This window comes from Vanrija pseudolonga, chromosome 3 (genome assembly GCF_020906515.1).
Source record: "Vanrija pseudolonga chromosome 3, complete sequence".
Lineage (NCBI taxonomy): Eukaryota > Fungi > Basidiomycota > Tremellomycetes > Trichosporonales > Trichosporonaceae > Vanrija > Vanrija pseudolonga.
The window spans coordinates 2432686-2454572 of NC_085851.1; the positions used below are offsets into that span (position 1 = coordinate 2432686).

Here is a 21887-nt window from a genome sequence, read left to right on the forward strand (position 1 = left end):
GCGAGGTGAGGCGAGGCGAGCTGCGACTTGCGGGCTACGAGCACGCGTAGGCTGGTACATGAGTTCGAGTCGGCTCCGCGCTCGCGGCGAGGGTTAAGAGCCGTGCCAAGCTGCCTGCTGGCGGACAAGCACGAGGAAGGAGGAAGGAGGAATGAGGGCAGCAGAGTCGCGGCGCTGGCAGACCGCGACACCGCTGCTGCCGCCACGAACCGCCAGATCGCGCACGCAGCGGTAACTAGATGCAGGCGTGATAGATCTCTGCTCTGCAGCCTTTTGCCGAGTGCGCGATCTGGCTGGGCGTCATCGTCATCGCCACGAGCTTGCGGTCGTGAAGTCGTCGTGCAAGGGATGCAAGGGGAGCAAGGCCATGTGCCGCAGTGCCGTGCCAGTGCCACTTGGGTTTTCACGTGCCTCGTGACTTGCGACGACTGCTAGCCAAAGATGGCAAACAGCGTCCATCACCGGCGCGCAGCACAAGGGCGGGCAGTGGAGTGACGCTTCGACGTCGCATTCATCTCACTCACTCACTCTCTCGCATTCGCACCTGCACCTCGCAACAACACACACTCGTTCTCATTCTCTGCATCACATTGCGCGGCACCGTCTCGCCCCGACAAGGACGCCACTGAATTTTGGTTTCATCGTGCCGTTCCTCGTTGCCGTGCCGACGACTAGTTGCCAGGAGCCGACTGCGCACCAACTGCACCAGTGACGCCGCGACGCCGCAACACGGCCACTTTTAACACTGCTTCTGTTGCTTCATCACACCTTGCACATCTCTCTCTTGCAGCAGCACCAGTAGCCAGCATCGAGCAGCAGCCCAGAAGCAGCTGTGACCCTCGCCCCGACCCCCTCTCCCATCACCCACACTCCCTCTCTATGCGCACACATTAATACCCGACCGACACTCGGACACTCACCATCACAACAACAACATTCCCCATGCTCCTCCACCTCGCCGTCCTGGCACTCGGCCTGCCGCTCGCGCAGGCCGACGCGGCGTCCGTCGACGCTGCCGAGCTGCGCGCATTCGCGGCCGGCCATGCACCGGCACGCCGCGCCGTACCAGAGGGATACCTCCCCCGTCCGCGGTCCAACCACATGCAGCGCCGCGACGCAGCGCCTGTGCCTGGTGTCGGCGTCAGTGCCTTCGAGCTCCACGTGCGTGAGCACGTCGCCGCCGCCGACGAGCCCCATGCCAAGCGCGCAGGCACCGCCGCGCTCAACGGCTCCATCATCGCGCTCGGCTCGGCCCAGTCGTAAGTCCTCCCAGGCAACACCGCTCACACTGCCCAGCACGTACGTCGTTCCCATCGCGTTTGGCAACCCTCCCGTTGCGTACCCCCTCCAGCTCGACACTGGCAGCTCGGACTTGCTCCTCGCCTCGACGCTGTGCGGGTCCAACTGCCCATCGGCGGGTCAAGCCAACCCATACTACGACGCATCTCACCACTCGTCGTCGTTTGTGAGCGTCAACGGCAACGGCACGCGCTTCACGGCTCGCTTTGCAGACAGAACCGTCGCGTCTGGGTTCGCCGCCCGCGAACTTGTGGGAATCGGGCACACCACTATCGACGGACAGGTGTTTGGTGAGTGGTGTGTGAGAGGTGTGGCGGCAGTGCACCCTTGGCGCTGCGCTCTGCGCGCACAGTCACCTTTGTGGCAGTGCTGACCCTTGCCCAGGCCTGGTCAACTCGACAAACCTCACGCTCTCGTCACAGCAAATCTCGGGCATGATTGGCTTCGGGTTCCCCCGCCTGTCGCTTCTTGCGCGCAGCCTCCTGACTCCCGTCGTGCCCAGTGCTGCGAGCACCGTGTCGTCCACTTCTTCGGCTTCTGTGGCTGCTGCGCCCTCCTCCGGGTCAGTCTCCGCCAGTGCAAGCGCAAGCGCAGCAGCACCAACAGGCCCACCGGCTGCGGCGCACCAGGCCTACCTCCCTACCCTTCTCGAGTCACTCGTGACCATCCCAGAGATCCAGTACCCGGTCTTTGCGCTCGGCCTGTCACCGCCCCCGCGGAATCTGTCTGCCAATGCCACGTCTGGCACGTTACAGTCTGTCTCGCCGGTAACGCTCGCACGGTACCAGCTCGACACTGGCTCACTTACCATTGGCGGCGTGTCGGAGGAGTACGTCTCTGAGAACACTACCACTGGCCGTACCCTCGCCGACATTGAGTGGTGGCCGGTTGTGCCGTTTGGGCCAGCTTTACCCGTGGCCACGGCGTCTCTCGCGACGACCGCAACGAACACGGGTACAGACACGTCCACCGACACGGCCACGGACGTGGTGCCCGCTGAACCCGTCACCGCACCCGCTCTGGTCTCGACCTCGGACGCGCCCGCGCCTAGTGCCAACGGCGTACCGAACTCACTGAGCCAGCTTGAGGACGAGCAGTATCTCTACTGGACAGTCGCGCTTACTGGCCTGCAGCTTAACGGCACGGCTGTTGGCCTCAACTCGAGCTACGCGTCCATTGGTGTCCCATCTCTTGCTCTCCTTGACATCGGCACGAACGGCATCTACGGCCCGCAGCAGGATGTTGTGAGCCTCTTCTCCAAGATTCCCGACGCCCGCCAGGTCGCCGCTGGTCAGTGGGCTGTGCCTTGCAATACCAAGGCCACCCTTGGCTTCTCTTTTGGCGGCCGCTATGTCCAGCTGCAGCCGGACGACTGGATCTACGCTGCGGTCTCTGGCAGCTCAATGTGTCTGGCGTGGCCTGTTGTTGCCCCGGCCACGGGTGACGGCATCGACTGGCAGCTGGGCACACCGTTCCTCAAGAACGTGTACACCGTCTTCAGCTATGGCATTAACGGCGTGCAGCCTCCGCAGGTTGGCTTCCTCCCCATCCGCGACGCTCCGGCCCCACCGCCACCAGCCACGGGCACAGCGTCTGCCGCACCGGCCGTGTCAACGTTTGACCTGGCCGCCCCGACAGTGACGATCAACACGGTGCTCCCCAACGCGCTGCTGCCCAACCCAAGCCACTCGACGCCGTCGTACATCTTCGCCTCTGCCGTCCCGACTGGCGCACAGCAGGCAATCGGCCTGGGCAACAGCTCGGCGTTCGCCGTCAGTGCCGTCCCCATCATCTCGCTCCCTCGCAACACGAGTGCGACCGAGTCTGCTAAACCCCCCGGCTGGCCCGGAGGATCCGCCGACCACACGAGCGCGGCGGGTGCCCTTGACCCCAAAGCCGGCTCGTTTTTGGCCCTCGTCCTAATGACATTTGCGCTGTGGTAGATGGCGTTGTCGTAGAGAGTCCCAAGTATCCCCTCCCCTCCCCCCCGAACATTAATCACCCTGTATTTATTCTGTCGCACCCTACCTGCCGACAGTTGTCATTTGTATGACCACCCATCTCCCGCGACGAAACTGCATAGGAAAGAATAAAGAGCATGATGCATCATCAGTTGGACTAAGGCCCGGGCCTGGGTGTTGTCAAGACAATTTGCTCCCGCTGTTTACACTTCGCGCCTGATTTCGAGCAACACTCGACGTTGGATGACAACAACAAGGCTCGCTCGTCTGCACTGTTCACCAAAGACCCAACAACCAACAACAACCAAGCATGGGCACGACACTGCTAGTACACCCGACGTCTCTGAGCCTGCTGACGCTGCGCCGCGCCTCGGCCAGCTCAGGCAGCGGCGCCTCGGCCTCGCCGACCTTCCGCACCGTGCAGTCCAGCACGCCGCTCGCGCTCCCCTCGCGCTTTCCCGCCTCGGCGACGCCGCACGCGGCCGTACGGCCAAACGGGCATGTGTACGTGTATGCGCGCTCGGCGCCCGTCGTGTGGGAGTACGACGCGCGTGGGCGGCGCATCGGCGAGATCAGCGCCAGAGAGGGCGTGGAGCACGTCGCTGCGTTCGCCGGCGGCGTGGTCGTGTCCTCGGGCTCGGAGCTGCGCGTGTGGAGGCGCGTGAACGGCAAGTGGGCGCCGACGGGTACGCTCGACGCCCCGGCAGGAATCACTGCCCTCGTGGGAGGGGGAGACGCCGTCGTCGTCCTCGGCGAGGAGGTGGTCGCGTTCGACTCTGACGGCCGCCGGACGGTGCTCGAGGGCATCGAGGTGGTGAGTTTGGTTTTGTGGGTGTGGGGCGCTGACACGGCCAGCCAGTCACAGCAGCAAGAGTACTCGCCGACCCGGCGTCGCTCGTCGTCCCCTCCGCCGACGGCGTCGCTCTCGTCGCGCTCAAGACGGGCGAGCATGCCTCAGCACAGGTCAACTGTGCCGTCGCGCACCTAGCGAGCAGCGGCAAGCGGCTAGCCCTCGCCGCCGAGGGCGCGCGGGGCGAAGTCGCCGTGCTGAATGTCGACGAGCTGGCCACGGCGCCGACTACCCTGTCGTTCGGGCACGAGGTTGCCGGCTTGGTCTTCGTTGACAGCGATATCCTCGCTGCGCGCACTGCCACGGGAAGACTGTTCATTGTCGATCTTGCTGGGCCGTCGCTGCGCCCGACCGAGGTGGCGCTCGAGCATCCCGTGCTCGACGCGGTTAGCTTACCCCCCGTCGAAGCTGTAAGTCGGTGACAGGAGGGGGCTTTATATTGTGCTGACGAGCCCCAGCCCCGCCGCGCGCGCTCCACGCCGTCGTTAGCCCGCAACGTCCTCGCCGAGAGCAAGGCGACCAACGTCCCCTCGTCGCCTGTCAGCCGCGGCTTTGACGACAAGAAGGAGCGCGGTGTGGAGGAAAAGAGAGGCGAGCGGACCGTCAGCGCGCCAGTGCGTCAGGCAGCCGCTGCGCTGCCTCGCCCAAGTACCCGCGCAGTGTCTATCGCGACGCCGACTTCTGGCCCGGTGCCCACACGCCAGCCCAGCTCGGCGAGGTTACGCGCCTCAGCGGCGGTCGAGCCGATCGAGGAGGAGAGCATCAGCCCGCGCTCGCGGAGAGGCTCCACGCCGCCAGAGGACCGCGACGCGCCGCCGACGTGGGAGGCGTACGACGAGATGCGGCGCGAGATTGCCAACCTCCAGCTGGATGTGCTGCGCATGGGAAGAAATCTCAAGGTGAGTGGGGTGGGTGGGTGGGGGATGAGCTGACAACTTCAGAATGAGATCCGCTCGGCTATCAGCCCGTTGGTTGACGAGCTACGAGCCAGCCGCGAGGTGATTGCCAAGCAGCAGGCTGAGATTGAGCGGCTGCGGCGGGGCTATTAGGTGTGAAGGTCTGTTGGTGCTGGCGCGGGTCTAGTTGTCTCATGTACATATGCATTGCGTGGTATTGTACAGTGGGGGGTGGGCGTGGAGCCGTGCTGTGGCGGGGGTGTGGCCGTGAAGTGATGGTTGTGGGTGTTGTGTGCGTCGTGATGAGGGTGTTGAGGTCCGGGCATGACTGGTGGGTCAGCTCGTACTATTAAGGATCTGCAACCCACACTACAGCCCGATCCGCTCGCTGGCGCTCATAGCAGCGCGCCGCTGCCTACGTTCCTCAACAGCGGCGTCCGCAGGGCCCGCGGCCGTCGTGGCGCTGGAGCCATTCGCGTGCGCCGTCGCCTTGCTGGCCTTGGGCTTGGCCTTGTCCTTGCCCGCACTCGCGGCGGCAGCGGAGGCCGACGCCGCCCCCGCTGCTGACAACGCTGCGGCGTCGCGGCGCGCGTCGAGCTCGCGCTGGAGGAGCTTGAGGTCGGACGGGCGGAGGGGGATGGCTGTTGGGTTTGAGCGAATCATTGTGGGTGGGTGGGTTGCGGTAATGAATGGCAACGTCGATGATGCAGATGCCACTGTTGTTGAATTGTTGACGTACTTGGCCTGATCGTCGGTGGCAATTGCCCCCGCTGCCACAACGCGGCATTACGCAACCCCCGGCACAGTGATCGCCGCCCGGGACGAGAGTGCATTAACGGCACGAGCATTCATGACGCGGTGGTGGTGGGAGGGACGGAGGGCACTGCGGCGAAGAGCCAGGCGCAAGGAGCGGCGGCGCGGCGGCGGCGCCGACGGGGACGACAGCGGGCGGATGCATGGCGGCGTTGTGCGGGTGGGTGGTATGGGCTCCTAGGTCGACTGACGCCTGGCCACCCGCGCCACGCCACAGGGTTCCGGCTAGGACAAGCCTGACGCGCGGTGAGCCACTGTCGCGCGCGCCGCCGCCCGCCCACGCTACTTGTTACCTGAAGGGCCTGGTGGTACCAAAGTGGGAAAGTGAGGTGGCATCCGCGCGACTGGGCCGGCGAGGATGGCGCTGGGCTGGGCGGGCTGCTGCTGCCTCGCTGCCTCGCTGCCACTGGCTGTACGCACACACCCTTCCTCCACTGCACACGGCACGTCGTCAACGACCACCGCTGCCATCCACCGAGGCCAACCTTTTCACCACTGCTTTCCTCGGCCCATCAACCTCATCCATCCTACATATACTCTTTACACTTTTTTTGCCACAGCCCCGCCCGCCCCCGCACGCACACTCGTTTGTTTGGCTGCTGCGACGACGACGACAACGACGACGACCAACAACACGACGACACACCCGATCGATCGATAGCGAAAGGCATCCATCCATCACAAGCTCACCCGGGCCTTGCATCACAACAACGACTCTACGACCACACCACCACCACCACCACCACCACCACACGCAACACCTAATTCACAATGGGCGGATCACTGAGCAAGGCGCTCGGTAAGTGGATTGCGATGGCAGGCTGCTGCTTGCTCGGCGCGTGCGGCGCACACACAAGCCAGGCCACGCGACGCCCCCGCCGCGGATCGCAGTCGCCGGGTCGCCGCGTGCGCGCGCGCAGGCCGTCGTGAGCGCGTCGTCGGCATCGCCGCAGCGCACGCCGAGCAAGCATCCCCTGCCCAACGTACTGAGCTTTACGCTGACGATTTCTTTCCACCCACCCGACACAAAACGACATCACGACACACCTACGCCGCTGACGCCGACCTCCCCGCCCTACTCATCCCGCGACGCCTCCGACTCACCTCACATTGCATATGACGTGGCCGCGACCACAGGCAAGCTGTTTGGAAACAAGGAGATGCGCATCCTCATGCTCGGTCTCGACGCAGCAGGAAAGACGAGTGAGTGGGCGGGCGGCACTCCTGGCGACGCCAGGTGCAGGCAGCAGCGCAACTAACCCCACAGCCATCCTCTACAAGCTCAAGCTCAACCAGTCGGTAACCACCATCCCCACAGTCGGCTTCAACGTCGAGACGGTCACGTACAAGAATGTCAAGTTTAACGTCTGGGACGTCGGAGGACAGGACAAGATCCGTCCCCTGTGGAGACATTACTACACTGGTACTCAGGTGGGTGTCGTGGATTGGAGGCTGTGGTGTGTTGGTGGTTGGGTGGGCTGTCCACCGCATTGTCGGCTGTGTCGGCGCGTTGACGCGTTGGCGGCGCATTGCCGTGTCGGATGTGGGCGCTCGAGCACGGGCGGCCAGTCCAGGTTTGCAGGCTCAGGCTGGCTTCCGTCGAGTCATTGCCTGGCTGCTCCGAAGGCCCCACCACGCTCCGTACCAGCACAAGCAGTCCCCCTCAGCTCCCGCTAACCCACCCCAGGGTCTCATCTTTGTTATCGACTCGGCCGACCGTGACCGTATCGAGGAGGCCAGACTGGAGCTCGAGCGTATCCTCGCCGACCGGGAGATGAAGGACTGCCTGTTGATGGTCTTTGCCAACAAGCAGGACATCCAGGGTGCCATGTCACCAGCCGAGGTGACTGAGAAGCTCGGCTTGCACAGGATGCGGGATAGGTCGTGGTATGTCCACCCAAGGTACGTAAGGTCGTGTGAGCGGGGTTGTCGCGTCGCGCGTCAACATTCTCCCCGCAATGTGATCCCTTCCACTCACACCACACACAGCTGCGCAACAACGGGCGAGGGTCTGTTCGAGGGCTTGCAGTGGCTGTCGCAAAATGTCAAGGGAACCAAGGCCTGATCTGTTCACCAAATTCTCGTCACTGGCTGAGGCGACAACCCCGGCCCCCTCTTAAACGTCTCATCCCACATCGCATCGGCACACGACAGCGCGTTAATTTACACCTTGTCCCCCCTCCTCCTCTCGCCAGTCCGCTCGCTCACGCGCTGCCGTTGCCCTCTCGTCCTCCTCGCCACGCCTCTCCGTTTTCTCTATTTTGTCTCACTCTTTTTTCGGTCAGACTCGTGTTTGTGTGGTTTACCCAAAGTCGAACTCGTCCACGTTTCTGCGTCTCTCTGCCATTCACCCCCACCGTATACTCTACTCTTTTGTTCCCTGCTGTTTCCCTTCCTCTTCGATCCATACGACGACGACGACGACGTAGTTTAGTGAGGTCAGAGACGTGTATACCCTTTGATGCAACTTTACGATGAGCCGGGGGGAGGGGAGGGGGGTGAGCGCGGGCGGCACGAGCCGCAAGGCCACGAGGGCGAGCGGCTGCAAGCGACCGCCTGGTCTGGTGACAGGTTTGCCGTGGGAGCCCCAGTGGGCTCCTTGGCTCGGGCGCGCGCGCAGCAGATAAGATGGTAGAAGCCGAAACAGGACGACGACGCGGCGGCGCTGGCGGTCGACGCAGGCCGTATGTCGTACCTCGTCGTCCTGTTTGTTTGCTTAGCGTGGCGCGCGCGCGCGGCGCGTGTGCGCGTTTGTTCGTGTCGAGATGCGTGAGAGCTGGCCCCAGGTCCAGCGATCGCGCTGCAGATCATCATCACGGAGGGGGACCGCGCAGGCCGCAGTAAGTACAGTGGGCCACCGGCTGGCCAGCGCAGCATGCTAAGCATTGTCGGAGTAATGTGGAGTACGGCAGCAATGTGGTGGTGCTTGGTGCCAGGCATGTAGCCCTGAGTGACATCAGTCCTACCAGTCTCGGCGACCAGCCACCCCACCCTACCGCGGGAATGGAGGGAGGGGTTCATGCCGCTTAAATGACCTTTTGTGGGTTGACTTTACTGGCGCCACCACCCCACACCGCAGCCAGTTGCGACATTGCTCCAAGCCAAGCTCCAACTACTCCCTTCTCCTCCTCCTACACAAATCATCTACTTGTCCAGCCAGCTCTTGCAGCCTCTGTCTACCACCGCCAGCGCCTACCCGCTCCACCACCCACTGCCACTCGCACGACCCGACCACGACCGCCGTCACCGTCACCGTCGAGCCAAGCAAGCCACAACAAACAAGTCCCCTGCCCGCTCCCACCCATCGCCCCACCACCCTCCGTCCTCGCAAGTCTTGACGACTCGCCGACTACCACCCACCCCGCACACACCTCACCTGTAACGTACAGCCGCGCTGTCTAACCCCCTTCTCCCAGTCACCTAGCTGTGTATATCCCCAACACCACCACCACCACCAGAACCAAAATGCCCAACCCCATCTTCCCGGCCCTCCTCTTCTCCTTTGCGGCCATGGTACTGCTTTTGTTCGTGAGTGCGGCGGCAGTCGTTGCCTTCCCTCACTCCTGCTCGCTCGCTGACGCTCGCTCGCTCCTCCCAGGCCTCCGTCTCCCCGCCAGTCTGGGACAAGATCTCCTTCCTCGACGTCCGCACCCCAGCCGGCGAGACCGTGTTCGGAGTCTTCGGCATGTGCATCAAGCACGGGCAGTGCAGTCACCGCAGCGTGGGCTATGCGCTGTCTGCTGCTGGCGCGGCAAAGTGAGTCGTCGTCGTAGTAGTGCAGGGTGCTGCGTCGCTGTGGCAGCAGGGAAACGAGCGGACGCCGCGGCAGGTGCAAGCTAGCCCAGTCGGGCCGCGAGGGCTGGCCTTGCCGCAGCGGCACACTCGCCGCAGTGCCGCAGACTTGTTATCGCTCGTCATGCATGTCCACTGACGCCCGGCCCAGCGTCAACCTCAACTCGACCGTCCTCCACAACCTGACGTACACGCTCATCCTGCACCCCATCGCGGGCTTCCTGGCCTTCCTGTCCCTCGTGTTCGGCCTGCTCGGCATCGCCATCGCGAACCGCATCCTCACGATCCTGATGAGCGTCTTTGCCTTCCTCGGCGCGTTCATCGGCCTCGTCGTCTTCGTCATTGACATGGTGCTCTGGAACGTGCTCAAGAACCGCCTGCACGACGCCGACATTTCGGCCAAGCTCGTGAGTGGCTGCCTGGTGTTCCTCTAGAGCCACTGACACACCCAGGGCAACGCCAACTGGCTCACCGTTGCGGCCGTCTTTGCCCTCTTCCTCTCGACATGCACGGCCATGCTTGGCGCATTCGGCCGCTTCGCCACGGGCCGAGCCGCTGGAGAGAAGGTGGGTGTTCTTGGTAGGGCACGGCTGACCCACGCAGTACTAGATATGATCGCGAAGCAACCCCCACACCACCTCCCCCCACGCCCAGACACGAATCCTGAACGTAAACGTCCACCACCACCACCACCTCCCAGGCCTATATTCCTTGGCCGCGGCGCCTCTACACGACCGCGCAGCTTCCAGGCGATTCATATCAGTAGTATGCTATCAACGATGCATTAATGTAATAGAGCGAGTGAGCGAGCCTGGAGAGCTGCCTTGACGACGGGGGGTGGTGATCGGCGGGTGGCATCGGCGTCGGGGGCCTCCGTGGCATGTTGCAACGAGCAACAAGCATGCTTTGCCACGATGCACAGTCCGTAGAGGTGGTTGCCCTTGCCAGTGTCTCGGCCGCCGTAACTGCCGCATGCGCCACCGCCGCCATCGCCGCGCCGCCTCGACCATCAGTAGTACTGCCGCCTGTTGTTAGATTGCCACCGCACCGCACGTCGCCGCCGCCGCCGCCGCGTCCGGCCCTGTCTTAGACTCGACCCTCCACCCCAACCAACCCACTCACCTTCCCTGCATTTTCCCCCCGTTACGCGCATCTCACTTCTCAACAACCACCCACTCTCCTTCCTTCCCATCATCCAGCAAGCAGGATGGACAACCCCCTGCTTGCAATCTTAAAGGCGGGTGGCGGGCCCACCGGCCAGCAGCAACAGCAGCAGGGCAACGCCAGCGCCAACGGCAACGGCAGCAACGGCACCCCGCCGCCCGCCGCGCCGTCGCTGCAGGCCGTGTCGATCGACGACTTATTCAAGTCGATCTCGCAGCCCGCCTCGCGCTCCGTCTCGAGCTCGACCGCCCCCGCCCCCGCCCCCGCCCTCGCCCCCGCCCCGCCCAACCCGCAGGCGTCCAAGCTCCTCGGGTTACTCGGCGGCGGCCTCGGCGGCAACGGCGCGGGCAACGGCATCAGCCCAGCACCCACGCCAGCAGTGAGCACCATCACGCCCTTACCGCTGCCGCTGCCCGGCCTCGCGCTGCCCGGCCTCTCGCCGGATGCTGGCGCCGCCGCTGCGAACGCGAACGCGCCGGTCCACACCCCGTCCCCTGCTGGCGAGGAGCAGAGCCGCAAGAACTCGCTTTTGAACGCGCTCAAGTCGTGAGTTTCCCTTGCCGCCATCAGCGCTGATGACTCAGGCCCGTCGCCGCGCCCGCTGTGCTGGACGCCGCCGTCGCGCCGATCCAGCCATCACCGATCACGAGCGCGCCCGTGTCGCCCCCGCCGCCCGTAGTCGCCGCGGCACCGCTCACCACCCCGCCACCCACCGCTCCGACCCCCTCCAAGTCGATCTTTGACTTTGTGTCTCCCTTCGACGCGTTCGGGCCGCCCAAGCCGCGCTCGCAGGTGACCTCGGCCGCGGCGACCCCGGCACCTCAGACCCCATCCCCGGCACTCCAGTCACCGGTTGTGCGGGAGGTCGCGGAACAGCAGCAGCAGCCGGTGGTGGCACCCGCGTCTATTGCACTTCCGTCGCCTGCGGCGACAGAGCAGACTGAGCCCTCTGCCTACGATGAGGTCAAGGCCCCGCTGCCATCGGCACCGACGCCACCCGTTGGCCCGACGCCGAACTCGGTGGCACGCAAGGCGTCGGCCCAGCAGGCGCACGTCCGCAAGGGCTCGGGATCGACAACGGCCACGCCTTCCCCTGCGGCCGCAAAGGGCAAGACTGATCTTGGCCTCGTCTTCAGCAAGCTCGCAAAGGGCGCAGAGGGCACGGGGTGAGTGTGGTCCCCATGGTGTGCCTTGCTTCTTTGCCACTAACCCCCCAATAGCCCACGGTCGCTCACGGCCGCTGATACCCCTCACATTACGATCGACCTGTCGAGGCCCAACCTCGACGCTGTGGTCAACCCTCCTGGCACCCCCGCCGTCCAGCCTTATACCATCATGCGTGCCGACCAGGTCGGCTACCACCGTGGCCGTACCGTCGGTGTCGTTGGAGCCAGCTGGGTGGCGTATACCCTCGCACGGGGCCGCATCAGACTAATTGACCTGGGATCGGGCGCCCGTGCCATCTTGCAGCTCGAGGCCACGGGCCCGATCATCGACCTCGCGGTGACTGCCAACGGTGTAGCTGTCATTGGATCAGACGGTGCTGTCTCCGTCTTCCGTGTCCCCACATCTTGGGCGAAGAATGACCCTCCTTGTCCTCTCATCTTCCAGCTGGGCCCGGTGACTTCTGACCAGGTCGGCCCCGAGCACTCGATTGGCGACATCAACCGAGTCGAATGGGTCAAGCGTGAGGGTGCCGACTGGCTCGCTATTGGTGGTACCGAGGGTGTCGCTATTCTCAACCCTTCGGCATACGAGGACAAGCCCAAGGTCAACGCGCGCGAGGCCCTCACTTCCACTCGGGTGCTCAAGACGGCCCAGCCTGTTGTTTCGTTCTGTCTCAATGCTACGAACCAGGCTATCGGCCTGCTCTCGACTTCTGGCTACTTCTGCCTCTTCTCGGTCGCCAACCTCAACCGAGTGTGGCACCGTCAGCTCCCTACCTCGGCGCCAAACGTCGCCCCGTCGTCGGTTCGTTTCTGCGAGGCCAATCTGCTTGTCGGCCGCGGCAACGACACCATTCTGGACCTCGTCCAGATTACCGTCGAGCTCGCCGTCCTCTCTACCATCAAGTTTGTCGCCCCGTCTCCGTCTCCACCCGCCCTCCACTTTGCTCACGCCGAGTACGATTCCGACAAGTCGACGCTGATCGTCGCGCCGTTTGCTCGTGGCAGTGTCTACGCCTTCCACTACGCGCTCAAGGGCAAGCAGCCGCTTCGCAATGTGGCCTCGGCCAAGGTCGCTGCGTACGACTCAGTGGCAGAGTACCCTCTTGAGCCGGTTCTCTCGTTCGTGCTCAACCCCAGCGATGGTGCCGACCTCAGCCTTGTGTACGCGACGCCGTCCGGCATCAACCAGGCGCAGTTTGAGGCATCGGTGCTTCCTGGTGGAGCGGTGCAGGCGACGCCTACGCCGACGCCTCCGCAGCAGAGCAGCCCAAAGAAGAAGGCCGCTCCTGTGGTCAAGCAACAGGCTGAGCCCATGGCCAAGCAGGTCAGCAACCAGAGCTCGGCTGTGCGTGAGGCGCCGGTCGCTGGCGTCGCTGCCATTGCGGTGGTTAACGATGCGACCCCTGAACCCTCCGCTGGTCCGATTCCTATTCCCGACACATTCGTTGTTGGGTCTGGTATTGGCCTTTCTGCCCTCGACTTGCAGCGTGCCCTGAAGAAGGTATGTAAAGAGGCAACGCGTTTGCTGACGACCCAGACCGAGGAGCGCCTGTCCAACCAGTTCCGCACTGCTGTCCAGAAGGAGGTTGCCCAGCTGTCGTCGCGCCTGGACGCGGACCGGGATCTCGCCGCGTCCGTCGCCGGTGCCGTCTCTGAGCACCTCAGCGCCCAGCTTCCCAGTATTGTACAGCAGGAGCTGAAGCGCACGCTCCCAACCGCGATTGCCTCACTCCACGCCGAGGTTCGCCAGGTTGTCGGCGAGCGTGTACCGCCAGCTATTCACCAGGCACTGCAGACCGTGAGCCGCGACATTGCGACGGCCGCGCAGCCAATTGTAGGCCGTGCCATTGCACAGACTGTCCAGCCCGCTGTCGCCCAAGCTGTGCAAGACAGCGTGTCAAACGCTCTGGTTCCTGCCCTGGACGATGCCACGAACCGAGTGTACGACCAGCTGGCTACCGACCTCAAGACGGAGATGGTCCAGATCCGCAAGGACGTTGGCGAGGAGCAGAACGATGCGCTACAGGCGACGAATGCGCTGTTAAGGAGTATGGCGGGGACGATCAGCGAGCTGCAGAAGCAGGTCGCGTCGCTGTCCGCCCAGCTCGCCAGGTCGCCCTCACCTGCTCCTGCTCCCGCTCCTGCTCCTGTTCCTGTTCAGGCGGCACAGGGATTCCGCGCTCCTCCAGCTGCGACCGTGCCGCCACTTTTGTCTCCTCCCCCACCTCAGCACCACCAGCCACGACTCAGCATCAGCGGACAGCTCGGTAGCCAGCTTGGTGGTGGCGCTCCCCCACAACAGCAAACGTCCTCGCCCGTACAGCTCGAGGACGCATTCCTGGCGGCGCTGCACCAGCAGACTGTGCAGTCGACGCTCAAGCTCGTGGCCGAGTACGCCTCGCGGACCGAGCAGGTCCTGCCGCAGCCGCCAAACCGCAGCCCGCTGTCGCAGGCCGTGCTGCTCACCCTTCTGCACAGAGTAAGTGGCTGTGTCATGTCGCCCATGTTACCTGCTAACGCCCGCCCCAGCTCTCCGCCGCGCTCAACTCTGGCGAGCTGTCGCCTCACGACCAACTGTACCAGACGGTTGTGTTGTGGGAGCACCGCGCCGTCGTGTTGATCGACCCGCATGACCCGGCCATCTCGCAGTACTTTAACCGTGTGGCGTCGCTGGTCGCGGACGCTCTGCAGAGTGTGGTCAACCGCCTGGTGCAGACCGGGCCCATGTTCTCGGGACACATTCAGGCGCTGCGGCACACTGTCGACCTGCTGAGCGCCAAGGCGGGGGTGTAGGTGTGGGGTGGAGAATGGACGCTGTGTCGTGTGAGACCTAGAGGGAGAGCGAGTGGTGTGGCCTGGCCTCGGGCCGAGCGAGTATAGCATGTCACGGGCGTGGGCGTCGGGCAGTTGGCGCCGGCGCTGCGTCCCATTGAGTGAGTTTTAGTATTTATGATGCATCGTGTGGTCGTGGTCGTGTGGGTGGTGGTGGTGGCAGGGATGGCGATGTGGCAAGTGAGCCCTCGCTACGTCATTGTCGTGTGCCGTGATGATCGCTGCGCTGATCGGGCATGAAACAGACACGGCATCGTTGTAACCGCATCTTGTTCTTCATTCCAACACCTCGCCCACCCCTCACGACGGCACAATGCCAGGCATCCTGTCCTCCATCTGGCCGCTACTCTCCTCGTACCGGCCCAACGCAGCGAGCCACGCGCGCCAAGCACGCAGGTTTGGCGCCTTTGTGCCGACGTACTGGTTCCCGCTGTGGCGCGGGCCGAGGAACGATAAAGAGGCGCAGGCGTAAGTGTAACCCCAAGCTCTCACCCCCTCGCTCTCTCCCAACTCTCCCCCGCCGCCGAAAGATGTCTTCTCAAGGTACAGAGCACGCGCGATGCTGTCAAAACCAGACTCTAGAATTACCCTGACGCCGGTGGGGATGTCGTGGTGGTGGCGGCGTGGCCACTGCCTCTGCCTCTGTCTCCCTCCCTCTCTTCCCCAGCCCAACGCCCTCGCACTCGCTAACGCTCGTGCTCGTGCCCGCTAGCCTGTACAACCACATCCGCACCGTCGCCTTCTGGCTCGACGCTTCCCCGGCCCTCGCAGACCTCGGTCTGCCCTTCCGCGCCGGCCTGGACGACATCATCTCCCTCGTGCCGCTGTACGGCGACATTGCGTCCGGCGTGCTACAGCTGTACGCAGTCTACCTGTGCTTCCTGTTCGGCGCGCCGACCATCACACTAGGGTACATGGTGCTCAACGTGATCCTCGACGTGCTGGTCGGCATTGTGCCGCTCATCGGCGACGTGCTAGATAACCTCTTCAAGAGCAACCTGCGCAACCTGGCGCTGCTGGAAGCATACCTCCTCACCGACGCGCGCGCTGGGCGCTGGAAGATCCTCCTGATGCCCGATACGGCCACGTACATCCCTGAGCCGAAGTCCGAGCGCGACGGCCGCAAGTGGTCCGCTTGGTTCGGGATGGGGGACGGCGGCGAGGCAAGGGAAGAGAGGGAGAGGGAGCGCGCGACGGGGCATGTTAGGAAAACTAGGCGCATGCGCAAGGACGAGGCCAAGTTTGCGTTTGGGCGCGAGGGGCCTCACTCGGCCAGAGCGAGCGGAAACGGCACGCAACACGACGCCGACGGCGTGACCCCCGAACCGCTCGACTAGAGCGATGTGCTGGCTAAATAGACACGACAAGGCGACGGCCGAGGCACGACGACGACGACGGCGACTCTCCACGCACCATACACGGGATAAAATCTATGCATTGATATGGCTGGGTCGGGGACTGGGCGACCGCATCGACTTGGTCTTGTACCTGGCGTCATCTCGGCGTCCTCGGACATCCTCGTCATCCTCCATCTCGGTGCCGGCGCGTCCTGCTCTCACGACAGCGCGTCCTCCCAATCGCGCCGTCCTCACCTCCATCCTCCCCTCTCGGCGCTCCACTGCGCCGCGCCGCGCCACGTCGCTCCGCTCCGTGCCGCGCTCCGTGCCGCTTAGACCGACTCGACACCAGAGTACTCGCTCTCGAGTCCAGGCTCCATGAGCACGGCGTGTCCGATAATCAGGATCGAGCTCGAGCCGACGAGCCAGAAGAAGACGCCGATGGGCGACGCGAAGAAGAGGATAGGGAGGCCGATGACGAAAAGCGCGATGTAGAGCGTCTTCTGCGTGATGACGGCGTTGCCGACCTCGACGGGGTCGGAGCCTGCGGGTGTTGTCAGCACCACACCACACCACCTGCTGCCCGAGACCACGCACCAAACTTGTTGATCGCTGCAAAGCCGCCTGCGAAGATAGCGATCGCAATCAGCAGCAGCGGGTTGGTGAGGCTGTGGAATCGCGTCAGCTTTGCCTTCCTTGCCTTGCTTGGCTGCCAACGCTGCCCAGCCCACGCAACTCACAGGGCGTACAGCGCCAGCACGAGGATGACGAGCAGGTAGTTGCCCGAGAAGTGGCGCGTGTTGTATGTGATGCGCTGGGTCGCGTCGTTGAGGTCGCGCGGGCGCGAGAGCTGGCGGTGGTCGAACTGGCGCGGGTGTCAGCGCATCGTCTCTTCCTCTGGCTGGTCGACACTCACAAAGTCCGCGACGGGGCGGAGGCCGCTCAGGCGCTTCTCCTGTCAGGTGTCAGCGGGGGTACATGCAGCAGCAAAGGAGGCGACGACGCCGCCCGACGCACGCGGAAGTCCTTGAGCACTTCGGGGATGCGCTGGGCGAGGGACATGATGGATGGTGTTGTGGGTGGTGGTGGAGTTGTCAAAGTCGAGAATGTGTACGCGTCGTCCGTCGTTGATGATATCGTGGTCGACATGAGTGAGGCCACCCAGGCACAGCCTTTGAAATTGCCAACTGGCCGTGGTGGTGGCTGCGGTGGGTGCGGCGCGCTGGCTGGCTGCGTGGGGTGGGTGGAGGTGATCTGGTCTGCCTGTGGTGGCTGAGTGCGGGCAGCAGCAGCTGCTGCTGCATCGCTGCAGGGCGGTGACACGGCGCAACGAGCGCCGTCGCGTACATGCATAGACCGATCAGAGCCTGGAGGCGCCCCGTGATGTCCTTGCTGCAAACGGGGTGACTTGTGCCTGCCCAACAAGGCGACGACGGCTGGTTGCCGGTGGTCCATCTCGGCCATGACGACCAGCTCTACGCGCTAATAAACATCAACAACGCTCTCTACACCATGAGCCTGGCGCTGCTGTCCAAGCCGCGCGGGTTCGCCCTCTCCGCCCCGGGGAACAGGGTGCGTAAACTGCAGCGCGCTCGCTGACACGGCGCAGAAGCTCAGCATACCGCGCATCTCGCTGCGCAACGCCTTCGTGCCCTCTGACGGCCGCGTCGGGCTCTTCATCCTCACGCGCGCGTCGGCATCCCGGCGGCCATCGCGGCGTGGTATGTGCCGCATGCCTGGGAGCGCTGACGCCAGGTTCCTCCTCTCTGCGCTGCCGCTCGTGCTCGGCCTGCAAGTCGCCGCGTTCGTGCTCGTTCAGCACTTCCGTAGGCCGCAGAAGGGTGCACATCGCTGACCTGACGCAGGCCCGCCCGCCGCCGCTGGCCTCGACCGCATCCTCCTCCACCTCTACCAGCTCCTCTTTGGCGTGCTTGTCGTCCTCGGCGCCGTGGTGGCCGGCATGGAGCCGCAAGCGGCGATGGGGGCGGCGATCTGCGGGCTCGTCCTGGCCATCGTGCCGCTCGCGCCGAGCGCGACGCCGACGAGGGGGCAGATGGCGCCGACGACAAGGAAGAAGCAGAAGATCGCGATGCCGTGCCGCCACGCACCGGCCTCGCGACGCGCCTCGTCTTCACACGCGCCCCGTCCGACACGTATGCGAGCCACGAGCCCGCCGCCGAGGAGGTCTGAAACGCCTGCTGCTGTAATATTGGACAGTGTCATGTATTATGGGTTGTCGTGTAGCGCCGGGGACCAGGGCGTGGACCCTGGCCTGCTGAGGGTGGGTGCCCGCCGCCGCCGTGCTGCGGAGCAGGGAGGTGTGGGCTCGGCGGCGACGGCGCGGCGGCGCGTTGCACGTCGTGCATTGCTCGCTCGGCTTGCAGCAGGGAGAATGATGATGTCTGCCCGCTCTGTCTGTCTGCCGTCAGAGGATGTCGCCCGGGCGTGCGTGGGGAGTGGCGGCGATCGAACAGCGTTGTGTGGTGCAGCAGACTGGCTGGTGGTGCCTGGTGCCCGCCGCCGCCGCCCAGCCGACATGCAGCAGCGTCGTCGAACACGTAAAAACGGCCACCACCACGTCCGTCACACGGCAACCAGTTAACAACAAACCATTGCTCACTCACACTCTCAACTTGCATGCGCACCGCGACGACATCACGCCCATGCCACCGCAGCAGCAAGACGAACTCTTGCCGTCGATAATGGCCGACGACGGGGTACGTGTGCCTTGTGTCCTGTCTAGCCGGAGTCTGTGCGCGTGAGCCCAAGTGACTGACCACCATCACCATCAGCCCCCCGACGCCGCCGCGACTCGTAGCAGACGACACGCCGACGTCAGCCTCAACATCAACCTCGGCACGCCGCGCCGCCTCGTCGAGCAGTTTGGCCAGCGCGCGGCCGTGCTCGCTGGGGCCGTGCTGGGCGTGTACCTCCTCTTCCGGATGTGAGTGGGCGCGTGAACGAGGGGGAGAGAACTCGGCGTCGCGCCGAGCCGAGCGATGCGCCAACGTGTGACCTGCGCGATGCTCCTGCTTGCGGATCGCCGTGATGCGCTTGCCGACGCTCGCCCCACTACCGAGTCGACCACCATCAGTCGGTCGCCTCGGCGGCAACATTGGGGGCGTTTAGAGGCGCAGAACATTAGACGGGGCGGAGCGGAGGCTATGGTCGTCGTCAAGGCTTCCGTTGTTGTCGTCGACGCCCCGCCCCGCTCACGTCACCCAAACACACACTGACGCTGCAGATTCATCTACATGTTCTTCCCGGGCATCCTTGTCGTGGAAGCAGTGATGCTCATCCTTGTCAAGCACTTTAGTGGGTCGCGAGCTCGCGTGCTCCACTGACCGACCCCAGGCATACCTCCAACGTCGATCCGCAATCGCGCCATCACAGCAGCGCTGCAGGCATCAGTGACGCTCGTTCTGCTCGTGTCGATCATCAACCGGCGACCAGACCTGCCAGCGTCGACGGTGCTACTCGTTGCGTGGTTCTCGGCTGTGCTTATCGGCCTCTTTGCCGTCGGCTCTGGACGGGGCGGCAGCTCCATCGGCCTGGGGAACGTGATCGAGCTGCAGCGCGACGGGGCCGAGCCGGCAGAGTACGAGCTGGCCGACACGCCAGTCGACAGCGGGGACGAGCGGGATGAGGAGAGCGAGGTCGGCATCGCGACGAGCCTGCAAGCGACGGCGACTTCGCCAGTCACAAGACCAAGGTCGCCAGGCAGCCTGACCCCGCCGAGCCAATCGGCGCCGCTGCTCTCGCGCGTGTCCCTGGGCGGCATGTCGCCGCGCCAGCAGGGCTCACCACGGCTTGGCAGCTCGCCGCGGTTAGGCTCCTCGCCTACGATTCCCTTGTCGCCGAAGAAGAACCGGTCGAAGAGTCCGGTGCGGGGCAACGGCTTGTCAGATTCGCGGCGTAGCGACGGAGGACACAGGCCCAGCGGGGACAAGGTCAACCTCGATTGATCAGGATGGATGGACACTGGCGGCGGCGGCGACTTGATAGTATGTAGGTTATCATGGGCTTCATCATGCAGCATATATCATAGCGGGGCCGAACCACGGCGCGCAGCGGCGTGGCGAGGTGTGTGATCCTGGGCACCGACAATGCCACTTGCCCACGATGCGACACCCGAGCCGTCATAAGGCAGCCAGCCCGCCGTACAACACCACCCGCCAGCCAAGGCGGGTGCAGCGGCGGCCTGTCACTCCCTCACCGGAGCACAGGTCCACGGTTCGAGCCCGTGAAGAATCCGGTCCCAAGGGGTTGGGCGACGGGTTCGGGGAGTAGGGTCGGTCTCCTTTTGCGGGTGCGGAGGGTGTGGGCCGGCTTGTGTGTTGTGAAGTGTGGCGATGTCTGTGCGGCGCGGCGGCTCGTGCACCTCGCCACTACCACTGCCCCCCAAGCCCCGCCGCGACTCCCAACCATGCATGCGCGCACTACCTAAACGTGAAGCCGGGGAACGTCTCGTCCTTCACATCAATATACCACCTACACTCGCCCACGAGCCCCGCGTGGCCCGTAACACGCGGCACGACAGCGGGGAACGCGGTCTGGCTCGCAGCTTCGGCCTCAGCCACGCCGGTGAACTTTGTGTCGATGATGCTGGCGTTCTCGAGCCGGCCCTTTCCGACCGCCAAGCGTCCCCGACCGACGAGCAGCGCGACGCGCGCGGCCGTGCTCGAGCCGGTCGGGCTACGGTCGACGTTGCCGTCGCCGTAGATGACGACGTTGCGCTCGCGCACCGCGCCGTCCGCGCTCCCGACGTCGTCGACAAAGCTCACGCCGTACAGCTCGTACCCGTCCCACCGGCCCCGGGCGCCGAGGGCAGCCTTGACCTCGCGCCCTAGGCGCACAAACGCGTCGTGGTTGCGCGGCTCGACGGCGAGCCCGGTGTCCGGCGCATGGACGTACGCGTACGCGGCGCCGCCCCACGCAATGTCGACGCGCAGCGTCTTCGCGCCGAGCACGACGTCCACGTCCTTGGCGATGAGGTAGCTCGGGACGTTGACAAAGTCGGCGCTGACCGGCCGCCCGTCCTTGACGGTCACCCGCGCGGTCACGCGGCCAGAGGGCACGTCGATACGCACGTCGACCTCGCCATTCTGCGGGGCAGCAACGACGCCGCGCTCGACGGCCCAGAAGCCGAGCGCGATCGTCCCGTGCCCGCACGCGGTGCTGAACCCGTCCTTGTGCCAGAACAGCACGCCAAAGTGCGCGCCGCCGTCGTCGGGCGCGGTAATGAAGCCGCCGTACATGTCCGCGTGGCCGCGCGGTTCTTGGCACAGCGCAATGCGCAGCGTGTTGACCGGGTGGCTAGGGTCCGCGACAATGTCCCGCCGCTTGCGGACCGTCAGGCCGGGCGTTGGGGCCGGGATGGCCAGCTGCGCGGGGGGCACGATGCGGAACGGTTCGCCGGCGGTATGGTAGTCGTGCGACGGGACCCAGAACGGCGTCGAGGGGAAGCTGGCGCTGACAGCCGCGCTGGCGTGCGGGACCGCGAACGCGATGGGGTCGAAGACGTTGTCGGCGCTCATTGGAAGTGGGTTGTTGGGGGTGTTGCATCGGGTGGTGGCCGCGGCCAGGTTATATGGCTGGCTTGGTATGACGCGCGGGCGGTTACTTGCCGGCGGGGGTGGCCGATCCGGTGGTTGCCGACCGACTGAGTCGGTATCGCGGCGGCAGCGGCGGGGCACGGCCGTCCTGGCCAATGCCACCAGCGACGGGTGTGCTCCTCGATTCGAGGCGCGGCGCAGACAGCGCAGTATCCCGGC

At 64.8% G+C, this 21887-nt stretch overlaps 10 protein-coding genes across 10 annotated transcripts; 7 read left to right on the plus strand and 3 right to left on the minus strand.

The window, feature by feature from the left end:
• The first annotated feature begins 529 nt into the window (after window positions 1–529).
• ctsD_0 (Aspartic-type endopeptidase ctsD) lies at window positions 530–3418 on the plus strand. The gene is made up of 3 exons (XM_062771047.1): window positions 530–1259; window positions 1297–1589; window positions 1684–3418. The coding sequence occupies exons 1-3, from the start codon at window positions 943–945 to the stop codon at window positions 3240–3242; spliced, it is 2169 nt and encodes a 722-aa protein (XP_062627031.1). The 5' UTR covers window positions 530–942; the 3' UTR covers window positions 3243–3418.
• Window positions 3419–3570: 152 nt separating this feature from the next.
• On the plus strand, window positions 3571–5159 carry LOC62_03G004528 (uncharacterized protein; the record flags this gene model as incomplete). The annotated part of the gene is made up of 4 exons (XM_062771048.1): window positions 3571–4074; window positions 4116–4520; window positions 4569–5009; window positions 5052–5159. 4 exons carry the CDS (start codon window positions 3571–3573, stop codon window positions 5157–5159), a joined length of 1458 nt encoding a protein of 485 aa, XP_062627032.1.
• LOC62_03G004529 (uncharacterized protein) lies at window positions 5091–5669 on the minus strand (the record flags this gene model as incomplete). Its single annotated transcript, XM_062771049.1, has 3 exons — window positions 5091–5141; window positions 5375–5394; window positions 5426–5669. The coding sequence occupies 3 exons, from the start codon at window positions 5667–5669 to the stop codon at window positions 5091–5093; spliced, it is 315 nt and encodes a 104-aa protein (XP_062627033.1).
• Window positions 5670–6549: 880 nt separating this feature from the next.
• Window positions 6550–8292, plus strand: ARF6 (ADP-ribosylation factor 6). The gene is made up of 5 exons (XM_062771050.1): window positions 6550–6618; window positions 6957–7022; window positions 7087–7250; window positions 7507–7721; window positions 7809–8292. The coding sequence occupies exons 1-5, from the start codon at window positions 6591–6593 to the stop codon at window positions 7882–7884; spliced, it is 549 nt and encodes a 182-aa protein (XP_062627034.1). The 5' UTR covers window positions 6550–6590; the 3' UTR covers window positions 7885–8292.
• Window positions 8293–8885: 593 nt separating this feature from the next.
• RIM9_1 (pH-response regulator protein palI/RIM9) lies at window positions 8886–10409 on the plus strand. The gene is made up of 5 exons (XM_062771051.1): window positions 8886–9347; window positions 9418–9575; window positions 9763–10018; window positions 10064–10177; window positions 10215–10409. The coding sequence occupies exons 1-5, from the start codon at window positions 9285–9287 to the stop codon at window positions 10218–10220; spliced, it is 597 nt and encodes a 198-aa protein (XP_062627035.1). The 5' UTR covers window positions 8886–9284; the 3' UTR covers window positions 10221–10409.
• Window positions 10410–10818: 409 nt separating this feature from the next.
• Window positions 10819–16199, plus strand: LOC62_03G004532 (uncharacterized protein; the record flags this gene model as incomplete). The annotated part of the gene is made up of 5 exons (XM_062771052.1): window positions 10819–11321; window positions 11360–11941; window positions 11996–14423; window positions 14474–14733; window positions 15489–16199. The coding sequence occupies 5 exons, from the start codon at window positions 10819–10821 to the stop codon at window positions 16111–16113; spliced, it is 4398 nt and encodes a 1465-aa protein (XP_062627036.1). The 3' UTR covers window positions 16114–16199.
• SPCC306.02c_2 (PRA1-like protein) lies at window positions 16196–17204 on the minus strand. The gene is made up of 5 exons (XM_062771053.1): window positions 17131–17204; window positions 17030–17068; window positions 16854–16978; window positions 16711–16781; window positions 16196–16657 (listed from the first exon to the last, which is right to left on the minus strand). Exons 1-5 carry the CDS (start codon window positions 17173–17175, stop codon window positions 16446–16448), a joined length of 492 nt encoding a protein of 163 aa, XP_062627037.1. The 5' UTR covers window positions 17176–17204; the 3' UTR covers window positions 16196–16445.
• Window positions 17205–17512: 308 nt separating this feature from the next.
• On the plus strand, window positions 17513–18303 carry LOC62_03G004534 (uncharacterized protein; the record flags this gene model as incomplete). The annotated part of the gene is given in 4 exon segments (XM_062771054.1): window positions 17513–17685; window positions 17723–17939; window positions 17979–18127; window positions 18145–18303. The coding sequence occupies 4 exon segments, from the start codon at window positions 17626–17628 to the stop codon at window positions 18301–18303; spliced, it is 585 nt and encodes a 194-aa protein (XP_062627038.1). The 5' UTR covers window positions 17513–17625.
• Window positions 18304–18709: 406 nt separating this feature from the next.
• Window positions 18710–20152, plus strand: LOC62_03G004535 (uncharacterized protein). Its single transcript, XM_062771055.1, has 4 exons — window positions 18710–18830; window positions 18906–19057; window positions 19358–19428; window positions 19468–20152. The coding sequence occupies exons 1-4, from the start codon at window positions 18777–18779 to the stop codon at window positions 20076–20078; spliced, it is 888 nt and encodes a 295-aa protein (XP_062627039.1). The 5' UTR covers window positions 18710–18776; the 3' UTR covers window positions 20079–20152.
• Window positions 20153–20552: 400 nt separating this feature from the next.
• On the minus strand, window positions 20553–21650 carry lhpH (Trans-3-hydroxy-L-proline dehydratase; the record flags this gene model as incomplete). Its single annotated transcript, XM_062771056.1, has 1 exon — window positions 20553–21650. One exon carries the CDS (start codon window positions 21648–21650, stop codon window positions 20553–20555), a length of 1098 nt encoding a protein of 365 aa, XP_062627040.1.
• Window positions 21651–21887: the final 237 nt, after the last annotated feature.

Bases quoted from the DNA above. Each gene is read 5' to 3' on its own strand.
- ctsD_0 (XM_062771047.1), top strand. From the start codon at position 943: ATGCTCCTCCACCTCGCCGTCCTGGCACTCGGCCTGCCGCTCGCGCAG. The intron at 1,260-1,296 runs GTAAGTCCTCCC...CACACTGCCCAG, and splicing joins GCGCTCGGCTCGGCCCAGTC to CACGTACGTCGTTCCCATCG. The intron at 1,590-1,683 runs GTGAGTGGTGTG...ACCCTTGCCCAG, and splicing joins TATCGACGGACAGGTGTTTG to GCCTGGTCAACTCGACAAAC.
- ARF6 (XM_062771050.1), top strand. From the start codon at position 6,591: ATGGGCGGATCACTGAGCAAGGCGCTCG. The intron at 7,023-7,086 runs GTGAGTGGGCGG...CTAACCCCACAG, and splicing joins CGACGCAGCAGGAAAGACGA to CCATCCTCTACAAGCTCAAG. The intron at 7,722-7,808 runs GTACGTAAGGTC...CACCACACACAG, and splicing joins TCGTGGTATGTCCACCCAAG to CTGCGCAACAACGGGCGAGG.
- RIM9_1 (XM_062771051.1), top strand. From the start codon at position 9,285: ATGCCCAACCCCATCTTCCCGGCCCTCCTCTTCTCCTTTGCGGCCATG. The intron at 9,576-9,762 runs GTGAGTCGTCGT...CGCCCGGCCCAG, and splicing joins TCTGCTGCTGGCGCGGCAAA to CGTCAACCTCAACTCGACCG. The intron at 10,019-10,063 runs GTGAGTGGCTGC...TGACACACCCAG, and splicing joins CCGACATTTCGGCCAAGCTC to GGCAACGCCAACTGGCTCAC.
- SPCC306.02c_2 (XM_062771053.1), bottom strand. From the start codon at position 17,175: ATGTCCCTCGCCCAGCGCATCCCCGAAGTGCTCAAGGACTTCCGC. The intron at 17,069-17,130 runs GTGCGTCGGGCG...GACACCTGACAG, and splicing joins AAGTGCTCAAGGACTTCCGC to GAGAAGCGCCTGAGCGGCCT. The intron at 16,979-17,029 runs GTGAGTGTCGAC...CACCCGCGCCAG, and splicing joins TCCGCCCCGTCGCGGACTTT to TTCGACCACCGCCAGCTCTC.
- LOC62_03G004535 (XM_062771055.1), top strand. From the start codon at position 18,777: ATGCCACCGCAGCAGCAAGACGAACTCTTGCCGTCGATAATGGCCGAC. The intron at 18,831-18,905 runs GTACGTGTGCCT...CATCACCATCAG, and splicing joins CGATAATGGCCGACGACGGG to CCCCCCGACGCCGCCGCGAC. The intron at 19,429-19,467 runs GTGGGTCGCGAG...GACCGACCCCAG, and splicing joins CATCCTTGTCAAGCACTTTA to GCATACCTCCAACGTCGATC.